This window comes from Lampetra fluviatilis, chromosome 59 (assembly GCF_964198595.1).
Source record: "Lampetra fluviatilis chromosome 59, kcLamFluv1.1, whole genome shotgun sequence".
Taxonomy (NCBI): domain Eukaryota; kingdom Metazoa; phylum Chordata; class Hyperoartia; order Petromyzontiformes; family Petromyzontidae; genus Lampetra; species Lampetra fluviatilis.
The window spans coordinates 6,718,370-6,740,709 of NC_136333.1; the positions used below are offsets into that span (position 1 = coordinate 6,718,370).

Genomic DNA, 22,340 nt, shown 5'->3' on the forward strand with positions numbered 1-22,340 from the left:
GTGCCACATGGCTTCAAATAACAATTAACAATAATATATATTTTGATTTAAAGCTTTCGTGACTGCAGTGATTCATCTTCTTGGTTCTTTCGGTAAAGTCACGTAGAAGGGAAATAATAAAATAATAAAAATAAAACGTCATAAAATAATTCTCACAACGTTTCGGCCACAACGCAAGGAGCCGTCCTCAGGTGAAGAACAGGTCTGTCGGAAAGACAGTGTCTGAATGAAAAAAGCTTTCATTGAGCGCTGTACAAGTGATCTTAAAAACTTCCCGAAAGGATAAATATCTACCGATTTTTAAAATGTTTATGTTATTGTTACCCAGGTAAGGGGCCCCCCCCACCGAGCAACGTGAGCTCTTTTTCAGAAGCGACGGCTCAGCAAAGTGTCTTGTTATCATCGCGTGGAAATTCATGGCGGCCCAAATGTGTTTCGAGATTGAGAGGAAAAACCGGAAGTAAAAAAAAATCCACGTGGCCATGGGGGAGAGAAAGAGACGCGCAAACTCCGCATATACAGCGGGCGTCAGGGTTGGGATCGAACCCACGACCTCCTGCATACCACGCGAGGTAGTTAAGGTAGTTAACATTCCGCCAAATGAACCTCATGGCGGCAACACGGGGTCCCATAAGCCCCCGGCTCTCGCATAAACTGCATTGCGACGTCATTTTATGTCCGTCGAAGGCGAACGACACGGCGATCTGTCCCTCTCGACGAGCTCCACCCGATGGGCCAAACAAAGTTTCGAAGTTTTGTTTCTTCTGCGCATTCGTCCTCGCCGCTGCGCTTGGACTCGACACGACAACAGAACGATCCGCGCCAGGCGGGTCGCGGCGTTTGTGTGCGCGGTGGGACAGAGTCGCCAAAAAAAATTTGATTACGATTTTGACTTCCGTTTATTCGGGACCCCCGGGTCCCGCCATGAGGTTCAAATAGGGCATTACATGAAACATTTCATATATTGCATCCATAATACTAGTTGGCTGTGTCGGGTGGTATATACTTACGCGATCTAACCCAAAAAAACCTCCATCATGGATGACATTGGCCGCGAAAGCCAACGTGTTAAACTCATATACTGCATGGCCCTGTGGTCAATATTAATAAAATGCCAATTTTCAGGGTCTCAATGGGAGGGGGAGAGGCGATGCTGCTCAGGTCGCCGTGTTGTGGCCGGCACCGCGTGTTGGGGTACCCGGCCGAGAGAACGCCGAATGCCGCTCGACTCGGCAAACCCGCTGGTCCCGGTGAGACCTGCAGGGCCGCTGAGCCCGGTGAGCGTGCATCAGCAGCGCCGGCTGACTGCGGTGAATAGCCTGTCACGTTGAAGCTAAGCAATGTTCCCCGAACGACAAGAACTACGTGCCTCTTTTTTTGCCTCTGTACTTCTTATCCTTATCGGAGGCCAGATGGTTTTGGTGGTAGAGCGAGCCACCGCCCCCCCACCCCTCCTCCTCCATGCAATCGGAAGGGTTGTAGGTTCAAATCCCGGTTGGGGGTTGACAGCCGAGTAATCCAATTGGAGCTCATTGGAAACAATCGGCACTTTGTGGGGTGGTGGCCGGCATCGGTTCTGTCTTGTTTCAGGAGTCTTCCCCGCCATAGGGACGTGGAATTTCCACCACGGGCTCAGGATTTGTAAACGAGAATTGAGAACACATTGCATCGATGCTCATGTGAGCAGCAGATCACTTTGTCCCTTTGGGGGCGAGATGCCTCTTGGCAAGACACACAGAGGATGAGCACGTAGACTCGAGCGGCTGCACTGGATCAGGGGCTGCATCCGTACCGGGTAGGTAATCGACGACACGTGCTCTCTTGACTAACGTGGTGAACCTCATTTGCCAGTAAAAAATATGAGCTCTCATACTCTGATGGTGCATTGTCTTTGAGTTGTGCGCCTTTTGGCGTCATCTGGTCCAACACCGTGTGAGACTAGGCTCTAAGGAAAGCTGTCTCGGGTGTGGACCAATCAACTTCAAGGACAGTGCACATTATCAGAGTTGTGTTTTTTGTTTGCATTATGACCGCAGGTATTGTGGTCTATGCAAACATGACTCCTTGTAAAAAAGGTGTCAGTTTTGTTGCCAGATAGAAGGGTAAAAAAAACCCAATTATAACGTGGTGAAGTATGTCAATTCCCCGTACCCACTCCCCCCCCCCAAGTGCCCACCGCACCCCCACGAGCGATGCACCCAAACCGCCGCAAACCCAGTTGCCGCCAGCGGCAACCCGAGCCGATCAAAACGTCGGCAGGTGCGGCGCGCACACGCAACGCACGTTCCGTGCCACGCTTTGCACACGGATCACGGTGAAAAGGCGAGGCGATTCGTAACGAATAAAAATTCTCACGACGTTTCGACTGCAACACAAGCAGTCATCATCAGCTGTGTTTTATATATTTATTATTTTATTAATTCCCTTCTACGGGACTTTACTGAAATTCACAGCTGATGACGATTGCTTGTGTTGCAGTAGAAACGTGATAATTTTTATTGTTTTATATTTGTATTATTTTATTATTTCCCTTCGACGTGATTTTACCGAAAGAAAAAAAAACCGAAATAACTTTTCACTTAATCTCTGGAGGATATCCAGCTGGCGAAGGCCCCCTGGGCTTGTAGCCCTTAAAGCCCCCACGCCTTGATCCGGCCCTGGTCAGAGGGGTTGAAGTCAGAACTGTCTATACTCTTTGGTTCTTTCGGTAAAGTCACGTAGGTATAAAATAAAATAAATCACGACGTTTCGGGCGCAACACAAGCATCCGTCATCAGGTGGGAAAGCATGGCCCGCTGATGACGGACGGCTTGTGCTGCGCCCGAAACATCGTGATTTATTTTATTTTTCTACCCACGTGACTTTACCGAAAGAACCAAAGAGTGTGGATTCATGCAGTCACGAAAGCTTCAAATCGAGATTGAAAGGTTTTCACTTTAGGGTTAGAGGTCGCGTAAGTGCGTCGTTAACCCACCACCACCACCCACCCGACAACAAACTCGTAAGGTTTGCCACGGGAACAAAACGCGACGATCGGCTCCTGCTTCAGCGCACCGGGCGTGCGTGACGGCGAGCGCGATTTGATGGTTACAAGCGGCTTCGCCGGGTGACTTTTTGTTTTCTCCCCAGGATTGTCATGAAGTCGCCCTGCTCCCGGTCTTTTATCGGCAGGCGAGGCGCGTCAGGAGGCGCGCGTCGCGGAGAGATGCCGCGTGCCAGCGCCGTCAAATGGCTATATCGAGGTTGCAGGCGATCACGGCTGCTGCACCCATGCTTTCAACAATTTGTTTTTTTATTTGACCGGGTAAGGCCCACTGAAGCTATGTCGCTCTTTTTGCCAGAAGCGACTTGGCAACAAATGATCGCTCAACAACGTGGCTTAGCATCGCGTTGACATTTACAGCAGCCAAATACTCTAAACGCGTGATGTTGATCCTAAACGTGGAGGGGAAAACCGGAGGACCAGGAGAAAAATCCACGTGACCACGGAGAGAGAGACACGCTAAACTACAAATATACAGCAGCAGCAGGCGTCAAGGCTCGGGAACGAACCCACGACCTCCTGCACACCAGGCGAGGTCGTTAACATCTCCTAGCCACCGTGATGATGATGATGAGAGAGAGACACGCAAACTCCAAATATACAGCAGCAGGCGTCAAGGCTAGGGATCGAACCCACGACCTCCTGTATACCAGGCGAGGTCGTTAACATCTCCTAGCCACCGTGGCGCCCTACAGGGCCAGAAGGACCCAGGCCTACCTGGCCGCAGAGGGGATAGTGGACTGGAATTGGAGGCTGGGTCACCTCTCCCTGGTGCCCCCCCCCACTCCTCCTCCCAGGATTCGCCCTCCTGTTGAGGTAGCTGTCCAGAGAAATCTGTAAGTGTTTTCCGATGAGCACGGTTGGCTACGTTCCGGTGCGAAATGAGGTTCAACGGGTCCACGCGCACGCACGTGACATCGGCATTTGTCAGCTGCGTTGCAACAATTGTGATAAGCAATGCGCCGCGCGAGGCAATACAATTCGCAAGTGGTTCTCTCCTATCCTAGTGTCGTGAGATATCACAATGCCATTGTCTACTTCCAATGAAATATTCCACTGAAGGTGACGGCCCATTAGTAGCCCTAAGGCAGAAATAAATAATAATAAAATTGGGAGGGGGGGGAGGAGGGGGGGGGGGTAGGCCCCCCTTTCGAGACGACATGAGAGATTTAGACAAAGGGATGGAGATATATAAAAAACGAGAGGGAAGTGATTTAGATGTCGTAGTGGGTAGCGAAAAGAGAATGAGAGAGAAGCAACGAGACAAAGGGATCCGTTAGATGATTTGAACGAAACGGGGAGCTTGAAGCGAGATGCAGTGCACCCCCTGTTCCGTCTTAAGAGCCCCTTGAGCCACCGGGGGGCCCTGAACCTTTACCCAGTCTGCCCCTCCACCCGGACCCCCCCCCCCCCACGACCCTCCACCCCACCCACCACCCGTGCCAGGCCACCGGGCCCTCCTTTGCGTCGGCCGTGCCGCGGGGTCCGCGGGGAAGAGGCCCTTGGGCCGCTTTGCGAGGCTCCCCACCGCCCCGGCACGAGGGCCGTGCAGGGCGGTGCGCAGGGGACCGTGGGCCCGAGGTGGAGGCGAGGCCAGAGGTTCCCAAACGGTCTGGTGGGGTCCAGAGGGGGCCGAGAGAGGGGGGGCCCAGGTGCCCCGGGGCTACGACGAGGCGGAGGTTGGGCACGGCGCAGGCCCCTGACCCCCCCCCGCCCCCTACCCCCCCCCCCCCCCACCACCGCGTTGTTCTTTGCCCACCAGCACGGTGGGGTGTGGGCTTCGCGCGGAGTGTCGGACACCGCTCACGATCCACGTGGGCGCTCTGCCACTGCAGTCGGAACAGTCGTGCAAAAGCTGGTCGGGGAATTGTTTGTTGTTGGCGCGGCAGGTGCGTCTCGCATCGTGCTGCGGTCACGCGCGTGGTGTGCGCGCGTGTGTGTGTCTGTCCGTGTGAGTGTGGGGAGCGGTGGCGCAGCGGTTAGCGCTACGCCGCGCTACGAACCTGGCGACCCGGGTTGAATTCCCGCTCACGGCCAACACCGGTGACGATTATTTGAACCGGTCCTGGGTCTCCCCTAGGTCGACTCAGCCTCAAATGAGTACCTGGTGCAGTGTGTAAACGTCGCCACTAGGGAGACAAAGGTGGCCGGGCGTGGTGTTGATCACCCACGTACCCTCCTGTGCTGTTCCAGCCTTCAGAGATGCTCGCTAACAGCACTTGCCCCAACAGTCTGTTCAGGTTACACGGGGGATTTTTGTCTTTGTATGTGTGTGCAGTGGTGTGTGTGGTGAATGTGTGTGGTGGTGTATGTGTGTATGTGCAATGGTGTGCGTGTGTGTGGTCTATGTGACTGTGCGGTGGTGTGTACGTGCGTGTGTCTGCAGTGGTGTGGCACCTGGGTCTGCCCCGTGACCTCCTGCCAGCGGGCGTTCGACACTTCACGTGGCCTCAAGGTGCACATGGCCTGGCACAAGCGTCGTGGTGACATCACCGCCACTTAGTGACGAATGGCGGTTGTTGTTGTTGTGTGCGGTGTATGTGTGTGCGGTTGTGTGTGTGTGGTGTGTGTGCTGTGCTGTGCAAATAACCGTGCGTGAATAGTGAAGTGGTTCGGGTCACCAGGTGCCCTTAACGACGGCTGGGTGAGAATAATGCAGGATTACCGTGCATAGGTCTACCTTGTACTCAAGTGGTAGTGCGGAAAGTTCCTACTACACGGCAGCCTCGCATCGATCTGGAAAAAAAATCTGTGATAAATGAAGGCCTGCATTTACCCTATACAGCAGTCCCTCGGTTAACGGTTTTTCGTTCCACGTTTCGCCTCCCATAGGAGCCCATGGGAGGTGAAACGTCATGCACGTGGGGCGCCAATTTCGGCCAATCCGAGCGCTCGTAAGCGGGGCCGGGCCGCGCCCTCGGCCAATCATCGACGCCCGTTCGTGAGCGTCTAGACACCGAACGGGCTTTGTTGTGCGTTACGTTTTCTGCTTTGGGCAGTGGAAAATCAGCTGTCTTGCAGACTCGCCGATGTCTATGAAACTTTTTTTTTCAACTTACAAGTGAATTCGATGAACGGTTATTTCGGTTCACGGTAGTTTTCGTGGAACGGATTTAAAAAAAAAACGTCAACCGAGGGACTACTGCCCCCTGTCTCGTCTCTTTTTATTGTTAAACTACACTCGTCGAAAGGAGGCGGAGCAGGAGGAGTCGACGTTGGGGGTGGCGGTGGGGGTGGTGGCGTCGGCAACGGTGGCGGTCAGGCGAGCGCATACTCGAACTGGCCCTTCTCGAGGCCGTCGATGCCATCCGTCCACGTGGACGAGGGCATGCTGTTGTAGGGGTCCAGCAGGATCCGGAAGCAGCGCACGATGAGCACGCCGAGGAAAACGAGCAGCAGCGCCACGCAGCAGAACGCTGCCTTCTGCTCCAGGGTGAGCGACGGCACGGGATGCGGCCCGCCGCCCGCGCCGATGATGCCGCCGATGCCGCCAGCGCCTCCGACGCCGCCGGCGCCTCCGACGGACTGGGCCGAGGCGGAGGCGCCGCCGTGGTGGAGGCCGGCCGGGGAGGCCGTGAAGGCGTCGCCGGCGCCCATGGAGGAGCGGAGGAACGGCGCCGGTGAAGAGGCTCGGAGTTCGCAGAGCGCGAGCAAAACGAGCATAGCTCGGCTCCGAGGGGTGGTGAGAGAGGAGCCTGCATAGCGCGCGGGGGGGGGAGGGACGAGGGTCAGGCCGCCCTGTCGTCAGCAGACGGAATATTTCACCTCGTTTGATCGTCTCTCGAGTTAAAGCTTTCGTGACTGCAGGGATTTATCTTCTTGGTTCTTTCGCTAAAGTCACGTAGAAGGGAAGTAATAAAATAATAAAAATAAAACATAATAAATAAGCGTCATTCAGACGCTGTCTCCCCGACAGACCTGGTCTTCACCTGAGGACGGCTGCTTGCGTTGTGGCCGAAACGTCGTGAGAATTATTTTATTATGTTTTATTTTTATTATTTTATTACTTCCCTTCTACGTGACTTTAGCGAAAGAACCAAGAGGATTGATCGTCTCTCTCGCTCTCTAAATCAGCTCAAGCCTCCTGCGAGTCATGCCATCTCTGAAACCCTCCCCTCTCAGCTGTACGTCTCCATCTGTCTCGATCTAAACCAGCCCAAGCCTGCCGTACATCACGTGATTTCCGTACCTCCGATTGGCATGGTTGGCTACGTACAGTGCGAAAGAAATTCAACGTGCATACGTACATTTCTGCATGGCCACCCCCCACTCTGTAACCCTTCCCTCTCATCTATACTTCTCTAAAGCAACTCAAGGCCTCCCGTACGTCACGTGACTACTGTGTGGCCACCACGCCCACTAGGAAACCGTCCCCTCTCCCCGCACCCCGCCCACTGTGAAAACAGACTCCGCTCTGTGCAGCAGCAGCAGCATGGTGTCCCTGATGGAGCCTCTCCTTCTGCCTTCTCCTCACCTTTCCTGAGCCCTCCTGCTCCCATTCCTGCGTTCCTTTTCCATCCTCCTCCTCTCATTTCCCATGATTTGTCTTCTCTCTTCCATTTCCTGTAACTTTTATTTGTATCTTTGCATACATTAAAATGTACCCGCGACTGTAAAAATTAGTGGTTCTACATCAACAACAATTATTATTTCATAGCATTATTCATGCCATCAGCATCCCACAACGCTGCACATTAATTCTACAGGAGGAACAAATTCGTGCCGTACGCGGTTGGCTACGTACGACACGAAAAAAGCCCAATAAAGACAGAGATACCCCGTGTAGCCTTAACAGACTGTTGGGGCAAGTGCTGTAAGCAAGCACCTATGATGGCAGGCATGGCACACGAGGGGGTGGTTGGCCAGCACCAAGTCCGGCCGCCTTTGTCTCCCCAGTGGCGATGTTTACTCACCACACCAGGTACTCATTTGAGGCTGAGTCAACCTAGGGGAGGCCCAGGACCTGTTCAGATAATCGGGTCGCCAGGTTCGTAGCGCAGTATAGCGCTAACCGCTACACTTCCACTCCCAACACACACACGTACGAAGCAAATGAAAACCCCTACTACCAAGCAAAATAAAATAATAATCAAAAAATAAATAAATGGCTCAAAAACAAAAAGCACAAACAACATTGACTACAACAGCCAAGGCAATGCCTCAGATTTGGCCGAAGGTTCACTGCTCTGTACAGAGCTCCTGTTACAGCCGTGTGACTGTGAGATTTATTTTTGTATTACACAGGTGGCGATGAAGGTGGCGGAGATGAGGCTTGAAGTTTACAGAGTATGACCAACCAAATAATGATCTCCGCTCAGCTCAGGGGATTGGGGGGGGGGGTGGAAATGGGAGAGGGAGCGTAGAGGGAGTCCGTGTCAGGGTCAATTCGAGGGGATGAGGGTCAATTTAGTATTGGCGTCATCGTTACACATCAGCCATGATCCACATCTTGAGTGTCTATATCTGATCATTAGCGGGCTGACAGCGAGGTTGGGTATAATTGTGGTTGCGTTAAGCGATGTCCTTTGTAGGACAGTCTACCCATTTCAAATATCTACAAATTCGGATGTCACGCAGAGCAGTGAATTACCCTGCGTTAGAGAATGACCCGTGGACTTGGATATCACAGAAGTAGTCCTGAGTTCACTTCGAGTGGCCTCTTATCCACACCGTGCCCTGCAGTCTCTCATCTGACCTGGCTCTAGACAGTTGTTCATTGCATGGCAGTAAGAATAGAATTAAAAACATTTTTAAAAAACATTTAATTCTCAATTGCTTGCATTTTTTGGGGGGTTGTGGCCAAAATTCTTTTTCTGGGTTTTTTTGTCGTTGTTGTTGTTGTTTAAGTCCAGTCAGTTGTGATTGGCTGAGCCTAACAACTCACTACATTTCAGAACACCTGGTTTAACCACAGCGTGGCCGAAACCCAGATTCGAAGCCAGGATAAAACATTTTTAGCGATTCGGGTCAAATTCTCGCAATCTCAGAGCCACCCGACGTCCTCCCAAATGGACTTAAAACATTTTTATTCAAAGACTTCTGTACGATGGGCGGAGGTGCCAAAGACTAAGCGCCAAATTAGCCTGCTTTGGAAAGGGCACCGTTGGTTTAAATAGGCCTGAAAAGGTCCCAGAGGCAAATTAAAAGGCATTCGGAAGGTCGAAGCGGCAAATTGAAAGACGCTAATAATAACACTGTGTAACAATTTTTTTTGTTCCTGGGTAGTAAGTGTTATTTCCTAATTGCTTATGCCTCAAAAGTACACAAAATGGCTATTATTCCCCACGAACTTTGCTTTTGTGACCTGGACATTGATATTTTGAAATTTACCTATTTTCCAGAACATTCCAGATAGATTCAGTGCTGAGTAAACTTGGAGTAACTTCTAGAACATTCTAGAACTTTCCAGTAATATAAATAATAGTATAAATACAGGGGCCTTAAGCCCACCAGTTCAGTTCCAGCTGCCTAAGTGGATACATATCTGCATTTTTCTTTAGATGGCATCAAGAGGCTTGCAAGCATCCGACAGACACATTTTGCTTGTCTGCGGCCAATTTATCAAGACAAAAGCGTAAACGTACTCTGTGGAAGCATCTGTTAAGATGTGTGAGGCCTACAAGGCATATTTCGGCATGCCCGTCGGGGATCAAGACAGGATATATACTGGACTTTGAACGTTTCACCGATAATTACAGCCAGCCTCATCCGGCGATTCTCCCTATACTTTGCACTCCTATCATGTTTTCTATATTGTCTGTCGTTGTTGTAGCGTACTGACCCACCCCTACTGGACATCTGCGAAAAAGAGCTTCATGGCTCATTGGATTCCTCCTCCGGCATGAATAAATATTCTGATTCTGTAAGTCGTTGTTGGCCATGGCCAGGAATCAAACTCGGGTGGCCCTAACTTACAAGCGCGCTGCGCCAACCGGTGTGCCACTGCCCCACCTTCGACCACCGCCTTACGGGACCGTTAATCGGCAGGCAGCGTTAATGACGCACTTGACCTTAGTAGATCGACAGGAGCTCATCCTACGCACGAGGCTTCTAATCCGCAGCGGCAGCTTCCAATACGACCACGGGTCAGGCAGGATGGTTCCGCAGAAAGAAAAAAAAATTACGTGCAATGTTCACGGTTCTGCGCGCAATTATTTTGTCTTTTTTCTCCGTGCCCTCCGGCGTTCCGTTACATTTCTGCGGTCGCCTTCATCACGCTCCTTTATCACTGCACAATCGTCTCTGATTTTATTCTTTCGCTCCGTTCTCCTCCGTTGTTTCCAACTGTCTTGTCCCCCCCCCCTTCCCCCCCCCCCCCCCACTGCTTCTGTAGTTGCTTCGTCACCCGGTGTCTCTCCACCCCCACCACCCTCCATCTCTGGCAGTTGTAGATTTCACACTTCGGAAATTGCAATTGAAACAAAAAAAATGGCACAAACCCAAGATAAAATGAAATACCAATTAACACCTCGAAAGTCGATTTGGATTTTTTTTCTTTCAAATTTTAAATAGAAACCCTAGAAATACAGTTTTAGTGCGTCTCATGAATAATCAGAATGTTTTTTTTAAATCAGAATATGTATACGGGAGGAATCCGATGAGTTATGAAGATCTTTTTCCACAGATGTCCAGCAGTAATAACGGAGTGGCCAACTAGGAACAGGAACGCATCTGATAGGACGTCCAATTGAGTTGGCTGTCTCGGAGAGGATTTCATGCAGCAGTGGATTAAGCACGGCTGGTTTAAAGTGATGCCGCTCAGCCTCACACCCGAGTCCTCCCACACCGACAGCTTAGCCCGGCGAGCGGATTGCGACTCCAGGTGGTTGGGGAAGCAGCTACCAAGTCCATCCCACGGTCTTCCGTTCGCACGTAATGACGCGCGCAACGCGGATTCACCGAGAAACTGGAACGTTCTAACGAGTGGCTTCATCAACAAACTCTCACGCTGAGATCCACAGACTCGCAGAGATCCACAGACTCGCACCCGTGACAGAGGTCGCAACCGGGTACCCGATACCCGTACCCTACCCGATACCCGGCTACCCGTAACCCGGCCGGGTACGGGTACAGGTAGCCGTTTGCGACCCTGGTGTGGCCGGGTTCGGGTACGGGTAAGGAATCAAAACCCGTTTGCGACCTCTGACCCGTGAACACCGCAGACTCACTCGGAGACCCACTGAGAGACAGGCGGTGGCTTCTGACATAAGATAGCCCACAGATTCCCATGGCATCCGATCGACCGACACCGAGACCCATAGACTCGCATACAGACCCACGGAGAAACTGGCATGCGCTGCCATCGGCGCTTTCTCCAGGGAATGTGGGTGAGCTCACAGCCCCACGCAGCTTCCCAGGGGAACTGTTCTGATGGAGCCCATCAGGTGTATGTATGTATGTATGTTGAACTTCTTTTGCACCGTACATAGCCAACCGTGCTAATTGTAGGTGCGGGGAGGGGGGAAGAACAACTAAACTGAACACAAAATAAATTAGTTTTCAATCCGGATCATTTAAAAATGCTCAGCTCCCAGTGGCTTCCTAACATCGGAAGGAAGAGCGTTCCAGACGGCCGCAGAAGCGCAATCAGCAAAGCGCGCGACGTGCGGCGGCCACCGTCTTTGATCGATGACCGAGCCAAAAGCGGCCGTCGCTGCGAGGATGATCACCGGAGTTCAGTCCGTGGTCATGGTTTACGCTCCGTGACGAGATCAGCGAGAGAGTGAGCCATCATCGTCGTTGTCATCGTCGCACGCTGCCTTTGCGTTCCGATGATCGGTAAGTTAACCTGCGCGCGGTTATCACCTGAGACGGGAAAACCCCGAGGGTCGACTATTCCTGGCTCCTCAACCCGGAGCCAGGAAAGTAATGGGTGCGATAATTGAATTGGCTGCCTTTGATCAATACCTTATTATGTTTCCACGATGGGTCATTGCCTGTGAACGCTTGGACCCAGTCAACGGTACTGGGGAGTCTGGACTCATTTGTACTCCGCAATGTGTTCGCCGATTATTATTTTTGTTATTTTTTTCACACACTCGCGCTGCAAAGTAAAAAAAACAATTTGCCGTTCCGACACGGGAGTCGGGAGTCGGCCGAAAAATAAGCGCACGGCCGAAGGCGGATCTAGGAAAGGCAGGAAAAAAATGCCCAAAGATGAATATCGGTAAAATTGGCAACGTTCTGGGTTTTTGGTGGTGGGTGGGAAAGGTGAGGGGGGGGGGTTGCCCCCCCCCCTCCCCACTACCCCCTCCCCCCACTAGTCCAACCCCCCCCCCCACCCCCGATTATTTAATTATTTATTGCAACCCACCCGTGCTTAATTTCAGTTGAGATAAAGTCCGGAATTGTAATGCTGCTTCGGGTTATATTTTAACATTATTCTATATCTTTATATTAGTATGGTGGTGGTGGTGGTGGTCATAAGCCCGTTCATATGATTTTAGGAATATCGGGTAACAATTATGGGTGCGACTTCCGAAAGAATAGCGACGATGCATCGAATCGCTCGAAGTGTTTAAAATAAAAATAACGAAAAAATAATCGAAGTTCGCTCGTGACACGTCGGAATGGGGCCGTCCATAAATGACGTCACGCGATTTTGGACGATTTTTGACCCCCCCCCCCCTTTCGTCACGCGGCATCACAAAAAGTCAGACCCCCCCTCAAATATGACGTCACATAGCTCTGCCCCCCACCCGCCCCAAAAATATAAAACATGCTTCAAATCGCTTTCAACTATTGTCATTAATGTGGCTCTGCACACATTTATTTAAAAAAAGTCTATTTAATTAAGTAGAACGTGTTGTTTATATTTATTTAAAGTTGCGCATTTTTACGTGACGTCACATTTATCAACCGCCCCCCTCGTCACACCACATCGCCACAAATGTCTGACCCCCCCCCCCCCCGCTAGGTGCGTGACGTCATTTATGGACGGTCCCAAAGGTGAGCGGGGCTAAAGGTGGACGGGGCTTGGATGAATGACCGCCATGATCAGCTTGTGTTGCTGTACTCGTAACGAATCGGCATGTTTTGGTCACGTGACAAACCTTGCTAATTGACTGTGTCGGGTGGTGGAGGGTTTTAACGACGCATTTATATTTACGCGATCTCACCCAAAAACTATATTACGCATAACATTGGTCGCGATAGCCGACTACGCGTTGCACGAACTCTAAGCGATCTCCACAATTCCCAATGTGGCCCAAAGGGTTGTTGATGGATTTCTAGCCTGGGAGAGATTTTTTTTATATTTGGGACTCAATTCCCATTGTATCCAGAGTTCAGATGAATATAATCGGAAGCTTCTCTGGCAATACACTCCGCACACGATCAGGAGTATGGCAACCTCCTGGACACTTTAAAAAAAGAGACTCAGATGTCTGTGGGTAAACGACGGCTGCTTGCGTTGTGGCCGAAACGTCGTGAGAATTATTTTATTATGTTTTATGTTTATTATTTTATTACTTCCCTTCTACGTGACTTTACCGAAAGAACCAAGAAGATGAATCCCTGCAGTCACGAAAGCTTTAAATCGAAATTTAAACGACTATTGATAAATTATTTTCATAATTATAACAATTATTATAAGAATAATTCTTATAATAATTCCATACGCTTTCAGCATCGATTTTTTTCTTCTTCTGTGTATACGTACACTCGTCGTAAACTCGATACAATAATCTACGTTGATGCACATCAAGCTTTTGGAAATTGGACATATGTTATACCAGCCCAGTTCGATTCTTGACCACGGCTATTATACCCCTCCCGCCCTTCTCGCACACCACCACCACAAACTCGCCACCTTCGCCAAACCCGCCGCTGATACCAGCGCGGTGAAGTATGGCCAAACGACCCGCGCGGGTGGACAGACTCCCTAGTCGTCCAACAGTGCAGAGACAAAACTAAAACCCCGAGCTGGTGACATTCGCAACACACGAGACGTCTTCTTGGTTCTTTCGGTAAAGTCGTCACGTAGAAGGGAAGTAATAAAATAATAAAAATAAAACATAATACAATAATTATCACGACGTTTCGGCCACAACGTAAGCAGCCGTCCTCAAGTGAAGACCAGGTCTGTCGGAAAGACAGTGTCGGAAAGACAGTGTCTGAATGAGACACTGTCTTTCCGACAGACCTGTTCTTCACCTGAGGACGGCTACTTGCGTTGTGGCTTCCCTTCTACGTGACTTTACCGAAAGAACCAAGAAGATGAATCCCTGCAGTCACGAAAGCTTTAAATCGAAATTTACACGAGACGTCGTTTACGATGGAAACAACCTCGGCGCACTTCTCGGCACTCTTTATCCCAACACCGTGACGCCGAACGCGAAAAATAAAAGCCGACACTGCTCGGCCAGTCGAAGCAATTGAAAAGCAATCGGCGTTGTTGTTGTTGTTTTAAATAACAGACACAGCAGTTCTCCACTTGCTGCGCATGATTCAAATACAATAAGGCCGCGTTGTCTCGCTGTGCTCTGTGTTGAAGCGGGGAAGATTCGAGAGCCCTCCTACGATGCCCAAACGTCTCTGCACGCGACTGATCGTGACACCAACATTTAAGCGGTGCACCCATCTAACGCAACAATATTCACGTGTGTCGCGCCCGAAACGTCGTGGTTTAATTTGTTTTTCTTCTCGGTTCTTTCGGTAAAGTCACGTAGAAGGGAAGTAATAAAATAATAAAAATAAAACATAATAAAATAATTCTCACGACGTTTCGGCCACAACAACAAGCAGCCGTCCTCAGGTGAAGACCAGGTCTGTCGAGGCGACAGCGATTTTACCGAAAGAACCAAGAAGATGAATCCCTGCAGTCACGAAAGCTTTAAATCGAAATTTTATTTGTTTTATTTTATACCGACGTGACTTTACCGAAAGAACCAAAGAGTATATTCACGTGTTAACAAAAAAATATAAATAAACCATGAAGAGCACTTACTTATTTCGCAGTGTTCATCGCATGGATGTCGCTCTCTCTTCTGTTGCGATGATGATGATGGTGGTGGTGATGCTGGTGGTGGTGGTGGTTTGAAGGAGATTTTGCACAGAGTAGAAAGCAGGCGTGGCCCGACTCCGCTGCTTGCGATGCGAGTGGGTTTAATGCGAGGGGCAGAGTCGGGAAGAAGGGAGATCTGATCACATCTCTGTCATCACAATCTCATCATCATCATCACCACCACCCACCATCATATTAACTGTGAACACGCCCCCAACCCACCCACCCACCCCAGACTTGTAGATGATGCCAATCAAATGTAGCACCTCCCGAGAGCGCGCGCGCGTAGACACAACAACAACAACCACCACAACAACAACAACAAATATCTCCCGACAAGACTGTTGTGAGGGGAGGGGGGAGGAAGACAAAGACGGCCAGGCCTCGGTTGTTGTGGCAACAGCAGCAACAACAACAACACGGAGCCGTGACTGCCTTCTTAATAGGCGCACCCTTCACAGCACTCACGCGAGAACACTTTACAAGATCCCTCCCGTATATCGTCTTACGCGAGGATGTCTGTGAGGGCAAGTGCTGTTAGCGAGCACCTATTTAAAGCCCCCCGTACACGGCACACAAAAGACAAATATCCCCGCCACCCACCCCTTCCCCGTATAGCCTCAACAGACTGTTGGGGCAAGTGCTGTCATCGGAAGTAGCGACCGATTTGAATGCGATATGCGGACGTGCGTACTCGCTCTCTTGCCTCTCTCGCTCTGTCTCACACACACACGAGCACGGTGATGTAGAAATAACTTACTCCGGAAGGATTGCGAGAAACGAACTAACGCCGATGACAATGGTTCATTCGAACAATAGGCGAGAAGTTCCACACCCCCCCCCCACGCATTAATTAGCCACTGTCACACGAAGATCATTCTTGCCTGGGTCGTCTCCTTCTCCTCCTCCTCGTGTCTCTCCTCCTCGTGTCTCTCCTCGTCTGTCCCTCCTCGTGTCTCTCCTCCTCGTGTCTCTCCTCGTCTGTCCCTCCTCCTCGTGTCTCCCCTCCTCGTGTCTCTCCTCCTCTGTCCCTCCTCGTGTCTCTCCTCCTCGTGTCTCTCCTCGTCTGTCCCTCCTCGTGTCTCCCCTCCTCGTGTCTCTCCTCCTCTGTCCCTCCTCGTGTCTCCCCTCCTCGTGTCTCTCCTCGTGTCTCTCCTCCTCTGTCCCTCCTCGTGTCTCTCCTCCTCTGTCCCTCCTCGTGTCTCCCCTCCTCGTGTCTCCCCTCCTCGTGTCTCCCCTCCTCTGTCCCTCCTCGTGTCTCCCCTCCTCGTGTCTCTCCTCCTCTGTCCCTCCTCGTGTCTCCCCTCCTCGTGTCTCTCCTCGTCTGTCCCTCCTCGTGTCTCCCCTCCTCGTGTCTCTCCTCCTCTGTCCCTCCTCGTGTCTCCCCTCCTCGTGTCTCTCCTCGTCTGTCCCTCCTCGTGTCTCCCCTCCTCGTGTCTCCCCTCCTCGTGTCTCTCCTCCTCTGTCCCTCCTCGTGTCTCCCCTCCTCGTGTCTCTCCTCCTCTGTCCCTCCTCGTGTCTCCCCTCCTCGTGTCTCTCCTCCTCGTGTCTCTCCTCCTCTGTCCCTCCTCGTGTCTCCCCTCCTCGTGTCTCTCCTCCTCTGTCCCTCCTCGTGTCTCCCCTCCTCGTGTCTCTCCTCGTCTGTCCCTCCTCGTGTCTCCCCTCCTCGTGTCTCTCCTCCTCTGTCCCTCCTCGTGTCTCCCCTCCTCGTGTCTCTCCTCCTCTGTCCCTCCTCGTGTCTCCCCTCCTCGTGTCTCTCCTCCTCGTGTCTCTCCTCGTGTCTCTCCTCCTCGTGTCTCTCCTCCTCTGTCTCTCCTCCTCTGTCCCTCCTCCTCTGTCTCTCCTCCTCCTCTGTCTCCCTCGTCTCGCTGCTGTTGACGCACGCTACAGGTGCCGGGTGGAGAGGCGAGGCCGCACGCTTCGGGGACGACGCGAGCGAGGATGCGTGTGAATCGCCGCGCATGCTAACGGGGGGTGGGGGTGGCACACCCCCATTGCCCCCCCCCCCATCTATCATCCCCCCAATGGGGTGGGGGGCCCCCACCGTCCTTCCCCGCCCCTCCCCTCACCCCCCCCGCCCCTCCCCCCTTTCGCCGCCCCTCCCCCAGGCACCCCCCCTTACCGCCCAAGTACACTCACCACTACTACACTCACCAATACACTCACCACTGCACTCACCACTACACTCACCATTAGTACACTCACCACTACACTCACCACCACTACACTCACCACTAGTACACTCACCACCACTACACTCACTACTACACTCACCACTGCACTCACCATTAGTACACTCACCACTACAATCACCACCGCTACACTCACCACTACACTCACCACTAGTACACTCACCACTACAATCACCATCGCTACACTCACCACTACACTCACCACCACTGCATTCACCACTACACTCACCACTAGTACACTCACCACTACAATCACCACCACTACACTCACCACTACACTCACCACTATACTCACCACTACACTCACCACTACACTCACCACTACAATCACCACTACACTCACCACTAGTACACTCACCACTACACTCACCACTACACTCACCACTAGTACACTCACCACTACACTCACCACTACACTCACCACTACAATCACCACCACTACACTCACCACTACTACACTCACCACTACACTCACCACTACACTCACCACTACTCACCACTACACTCACCACTACAATCACAACCACTACACTCACCACTGCACTCACCACTACACTCACCACTACAATCACCACCACTACACTCACCACTGCACTCACCACTACACTCACCACAACAATCACCACCACTACACTCACCACCACTGCACTCACCACTACACTCACCACTACACTCACCACCACTGCATTCACCACTACACTCACCACTAGTACATTCACCACTACAATCACCACCACTACACTCACCACTACACTCACCACTATACTCACCACTACACTCACCACTACACTCACCACTACTACACTCACCACTAGTACACTCACCACTACACTCACCACTACACTCACCACTAGTACACTCACCACTACACTCACCACTACACTCACCACTACAATCACCACCACTACACTCACCACTACTACACTCACCACTACACTCACCACTACTCACCACTACACTCACCACTACAATCACAACCACTACACTCACCACTGCACTCACCACTACACTCACCACTACAATCACCACCACTACACTCACCACTGCACTCACCACTACACTCACCACAACAATCACCACCACTACACTCACCACCACTAAAATCACCACTACACTCACCACTACATACCTGTCAACCCCTTATCAGTGCCCTACCTTATGACAGACCAATTCAGACACCTTATTGGTCACCCCGTGTCCTTATAAATCTCAACGTTCATCCTACAAAGTCCCATCACAAGGTAGAAACGCAATCAAATAGATTTTTGCCTGTATTGAAACGGCTGTACGCCGTATGGACATGAAAACTAAATTTCTCCGTGCGCGAGAATACGGGGTAAAGCGTATGGGGTTACAGCTCTATACAGGAGGTGATGGGTTCGATCCCGACCCTGACGCCTGCTGTATAGTTGGAGTTTGAGTGTCTCTCTCTCTCCCCGTGGTCGTGTGGATTTTCTCCGGTTCCTCCGGGGTTTATAAACATGCGTTTCGAGTCTTTGGTTGCTTCTTTGAGATTTTATTTGTGGAGGTTGCGTGTCTCTCTCTCTCTCTTTTTCTCGGCCGTCTGGAACGCTCTTCCTTCCGATGTTAGCAAGCCACAGGGAGCTATTCAATTTTAAAGCATGTAGATTGAAAACTAATTTCTTTAGAACTAATTTTTGTGTTTATTTGTCCTTTCCCTGCACCTCCGATTAGCGCGGTTGGCTACGTGCGGTGCGAAAGAAGTTCAACATACAGCATCTACATTGCAGGGGGGTTTTGAGGGTTCAGTGGCGAGTTGTACGGTGTCTGACCGACCTTGGGAACGAAGTTGTTAATGCTGCTATTCATTCATAGCATCATCTCCTGATTCAGCCTCTACACTAATAGCAATGAATGGCTATTACGATATATTGCATATTGATTATTTTTTAAATGCACTTTCGAACTGCCTAATTCATGTGAAGTCCCCCTCCCCCCCCGTACATAATACTGACGGTGGGTGCACTTTGTGAGCACGTGTGGTCACGTGGGAGGGGGTTCTTTAACCATACTTCACCAAGTCGGTCAATGTGGGCTGGTGAAGACGGAAGAACGGAGATGCGTTAGCGTAGAAGAGCAGATCGACAGTCGGCTAAACACATTCCTCCTGCGGAGGGAGCTGGTAGGAACGTTGGGTTGCTCGGTCAATGGCCAGGGTCAACGGCGGCGTGGTGTATTCCGCAAATATGGCCGACTGTGAGGGCGGGCACAAGCCGGCGTGAGTAGGTTAAACGTTGAGTTTTATAAGGGCACCACGGGGTGACCAGCCCCTCCCCACCCAGCCCCACCCCTCCCACCACCCACCCAGCCCCACCATCCCCACCCAGCTCCTCCCCTCCCATCCCCCACCCAGCCCCACCCTCCCCACCCAGCCCCTCCCCTCCCCACCCTCCCCACCCAGCCCCTCCCTAACCCCCCCTCCCCACCCAGCCACACCCTCCCCGCCCTCCCACCCCCCATCCAGCCCCACCCTCCCCACCCAGCCCCACCCTCCCCACCCAGCCCCTCCCTCCCCACCCAGCCCCTCCCTGCACGACGGACGGACGGACACAATGATCCCCTGTGGGCTGGTGTAACCAGAGATTCCTACCAGTATAACGTAATGTCCTCGGCTGCCCACCGCGTAGTCCCCCCCCCCTTCCCCGCGACCTATAACACCTGGCATGCACAATGATGGTCGCATATCCAAGCGCTCACCTGGCTCAATTGCTTGCTGAGCTTCCGACTTGTGACCAAATCGGGCACGCTCTGGGTCCTATTCGAACGCGTGCGTGCGTTCGTGTGCTTAGACGATACACACCAGTTTCAGTTTTCAGTTTCATGTATTAGGTACAGTATAACCCTGTGAGCCATGCGGTTCTTGACTCGGGTGCAACCGCAACAAAATAAAAACACGAACAAGAAACATCTTAAAGTGACTACGCGCAACAGAAAAAAATCCTGGAAAAAGCAGCAAAGTCTTCCAGAAAAAAACACCGCATTTCAACGCTGTGTGCAAAAATCACAGTGGGATGCAAGTCAAACAATAATAACAACCATAAGACATTTAAATTTCGATTTAAAGCTTTCGTGACTGCAGGGATTCATCTTCTTGGTTCTTTCGGTAAAGTCACGTAGAAGGGAAGTAATAAAATAATAAAAATAAAACATAATAAAATAAAATAATTCTCACGACGTTTCGGCTACAACGCAAGCAGCCGTCTTCAGGTGAAGAATTATATTACTTCCCTTCACCTGAAGACGGCTGCTTGCGTTGTAGCCGAAACGTCGTGAGAATTATTTTATTTTATTATTTTTTATTTGTATTATTTTATTACTTCCCTTCTACGTGACTTTACCGAAAGAACCAAGAAGATGAACCATAAGACAATGTAGATTAAAGTTATCAGGCCAACTCTGTACTACAACAAATACACATGGCCAGACCAAACCGTCCACAAAAACAATGTAACAGTGATCATAGGAACCAGTGCAGAGAGGTGTGCTGTTAGCCACGGCTAGCCAAGGACTTCAGGAAAGATAGAGAGTTCGTGCAATATATTCTTGGTTCTTAAGTTAAGGTCACGTAGAAAGGACGATGTCTTTCCGAAAGCTCTTTTCTTCACCTGAAGACGGCTGCTTGCGTTGTGGCCGAAACGTCGTGAGAATTTCTATTATGTTTAAATCTTTTATTAGTTCCCTTCTACGTGACTTTACCGAAAGAACCAAGAATATGAATCCCTGCAGTCACGAAAGCTTGAAATCGAAAAGTTCGTGCAATGTTGGCGATCCTCCTCCAATAAATTAGCACGGGCTATGTTGTCTTATACTGGTAGGAACGAAGTGGACCAGACCACCAATAGATTAATGTGTCCGTCCGTCCGTCCGACTTGTCCGTCTGTCCGACAAGATGGCCGCCCGCTCCCCCTGCGATCCGTGAACTAAATGAACTAAACAAGATGGACGTCGCATCCGGCGCAGCCAATGACATCGCCTGTTGCAATCCTTGCTCTGTGGGCGCGCGGGTCAGTGGGGAGGGGGGTGTGGACGTCATCGCTCACCCCCCATGCTCATTTTCTTTTTAACTCCTCTATACCCGGTCGATATCCCTGTACCGGTATTAGTATTATTCCTACCAGCCCACCCCGCAGGGTCCTGTTATTTAAATAGCGCCTCGTATCCAAGGTGCTTTACAATGATTACACGTGGTACAATGAGGTGAGCCAAAGGTGATCAGGTGGCACATGAGAGGAGGAGGAGGGGGAACGCGGGGAAGGGGGATAGGGATGGGTAAGGGGGAGAGGTTAGTGGGAAGGGGAATTATGGGGGTACATTGGGATGTAGGGAAGGATGGACCATATTCTTAGGTTTTTTTCGGTAAAGTTACGTAGGTAAAAAAATTAAATTAATAAAAGTAAAATTAAAATAAAATAAAAATCACGACATTTCGGAGGCAACACAAGCTTCCGTCTTCAGGTGGAACAGTCACAGCACGATAGCTGTATCAAGTGACTGTTCCACCTGAAGACGGAAGCTTGTGTTGCCTCCGAAACGTCGTGATTTTTATTTTATTTTTATTTTACTTTTATTAATTTGAATTTTTTACCTACGTGACTTTACCGAAAAAAACCTAAGAATATGAATCCTTGCAGTCACGAAAGCTTCAAATCAAAGTTGGACCAATTTTCCTTTTGGCATTCTCTGGTTTAGGCAAACAATTTGCCTTTTGGCATTCCATGGTTTAGGCAAACAATTCGCATTTTGGCATTCTCTGGTTTAACACCGGTGAGATGAAGCCACGGAGAAAGCTGTCTCTGGTGTAGAAAATTCAGTTTCAAAGACAATTTCATGCATTGTTATGAGAATGCGTGTGTGCATGTTTTGCCACAAGCACTGTGTGTGGTTTACTGCTGACTCTAGTCCTTGCAAAAGGTTTCTATTTGGTGTTTCAACATCTTGACACCTCGTGTTTTATTTCCAGAAAGGGTAAAAACCTAATCTTGTTTTTTAATAATTGCAGTCGAAACGTCGTGAGAATTTTTATTGTTTTATATTTTAATTATTTTATTACTTCCCTTCTACGTGACTTTACCGAAAGAAC

The 22,340-nt window shown here is 50.7% G+C and overlaps 1 protein-coding gene across 3 annotated transcripts; it reads right to left on the minus strand.

Annotated features, from left to right (window-relative positions):
• Nucleotides 1-4,787: 4,787 nt before the first annotated feature.
• LOC144950853 (cortexin-3-like) lies at nucleotides 4,788-17,016 on the minus strand. 3 transcript variants are annotated; one of them, XM_078880991.1, is made up of 3 exons: nucleotides 15,932-17,016; nucleotides 14,991-15,127; nucleotides 4,788-6,738 (listed from the first exon to the last, which is right to left on the minus strand). In XM_078880991.1, exons 1-3 carry the CDS (start codon nucleotides 17,008-17,010, stop codon nucleotides 6,302-6,304), a joined length of 1,653 nt encoding a protein of 550 aa, XP_078737117.1. In that variant the 5' UTR covers nucleotides 17,011-17,016; the 3' UTR covers nucleotides 4,788-6,301. The 3 variants fall into 3 exon arrangements, with proteins under 3 accessions (XP_078737117.1, XP_078737116.1, XP_078737118.1); XM_078880990.1 differs by having other exon boundaries at nucleotides 14,991-15,130; XM_078880992.1 differs by lacking the exon at nucleotides 15,932-17,016 and adding an exon at nucleotides 15,808-15,915.
• Between the last annotated feature and the right edge of the window lie 5,324 nt (nucleotides 17,017-22,340).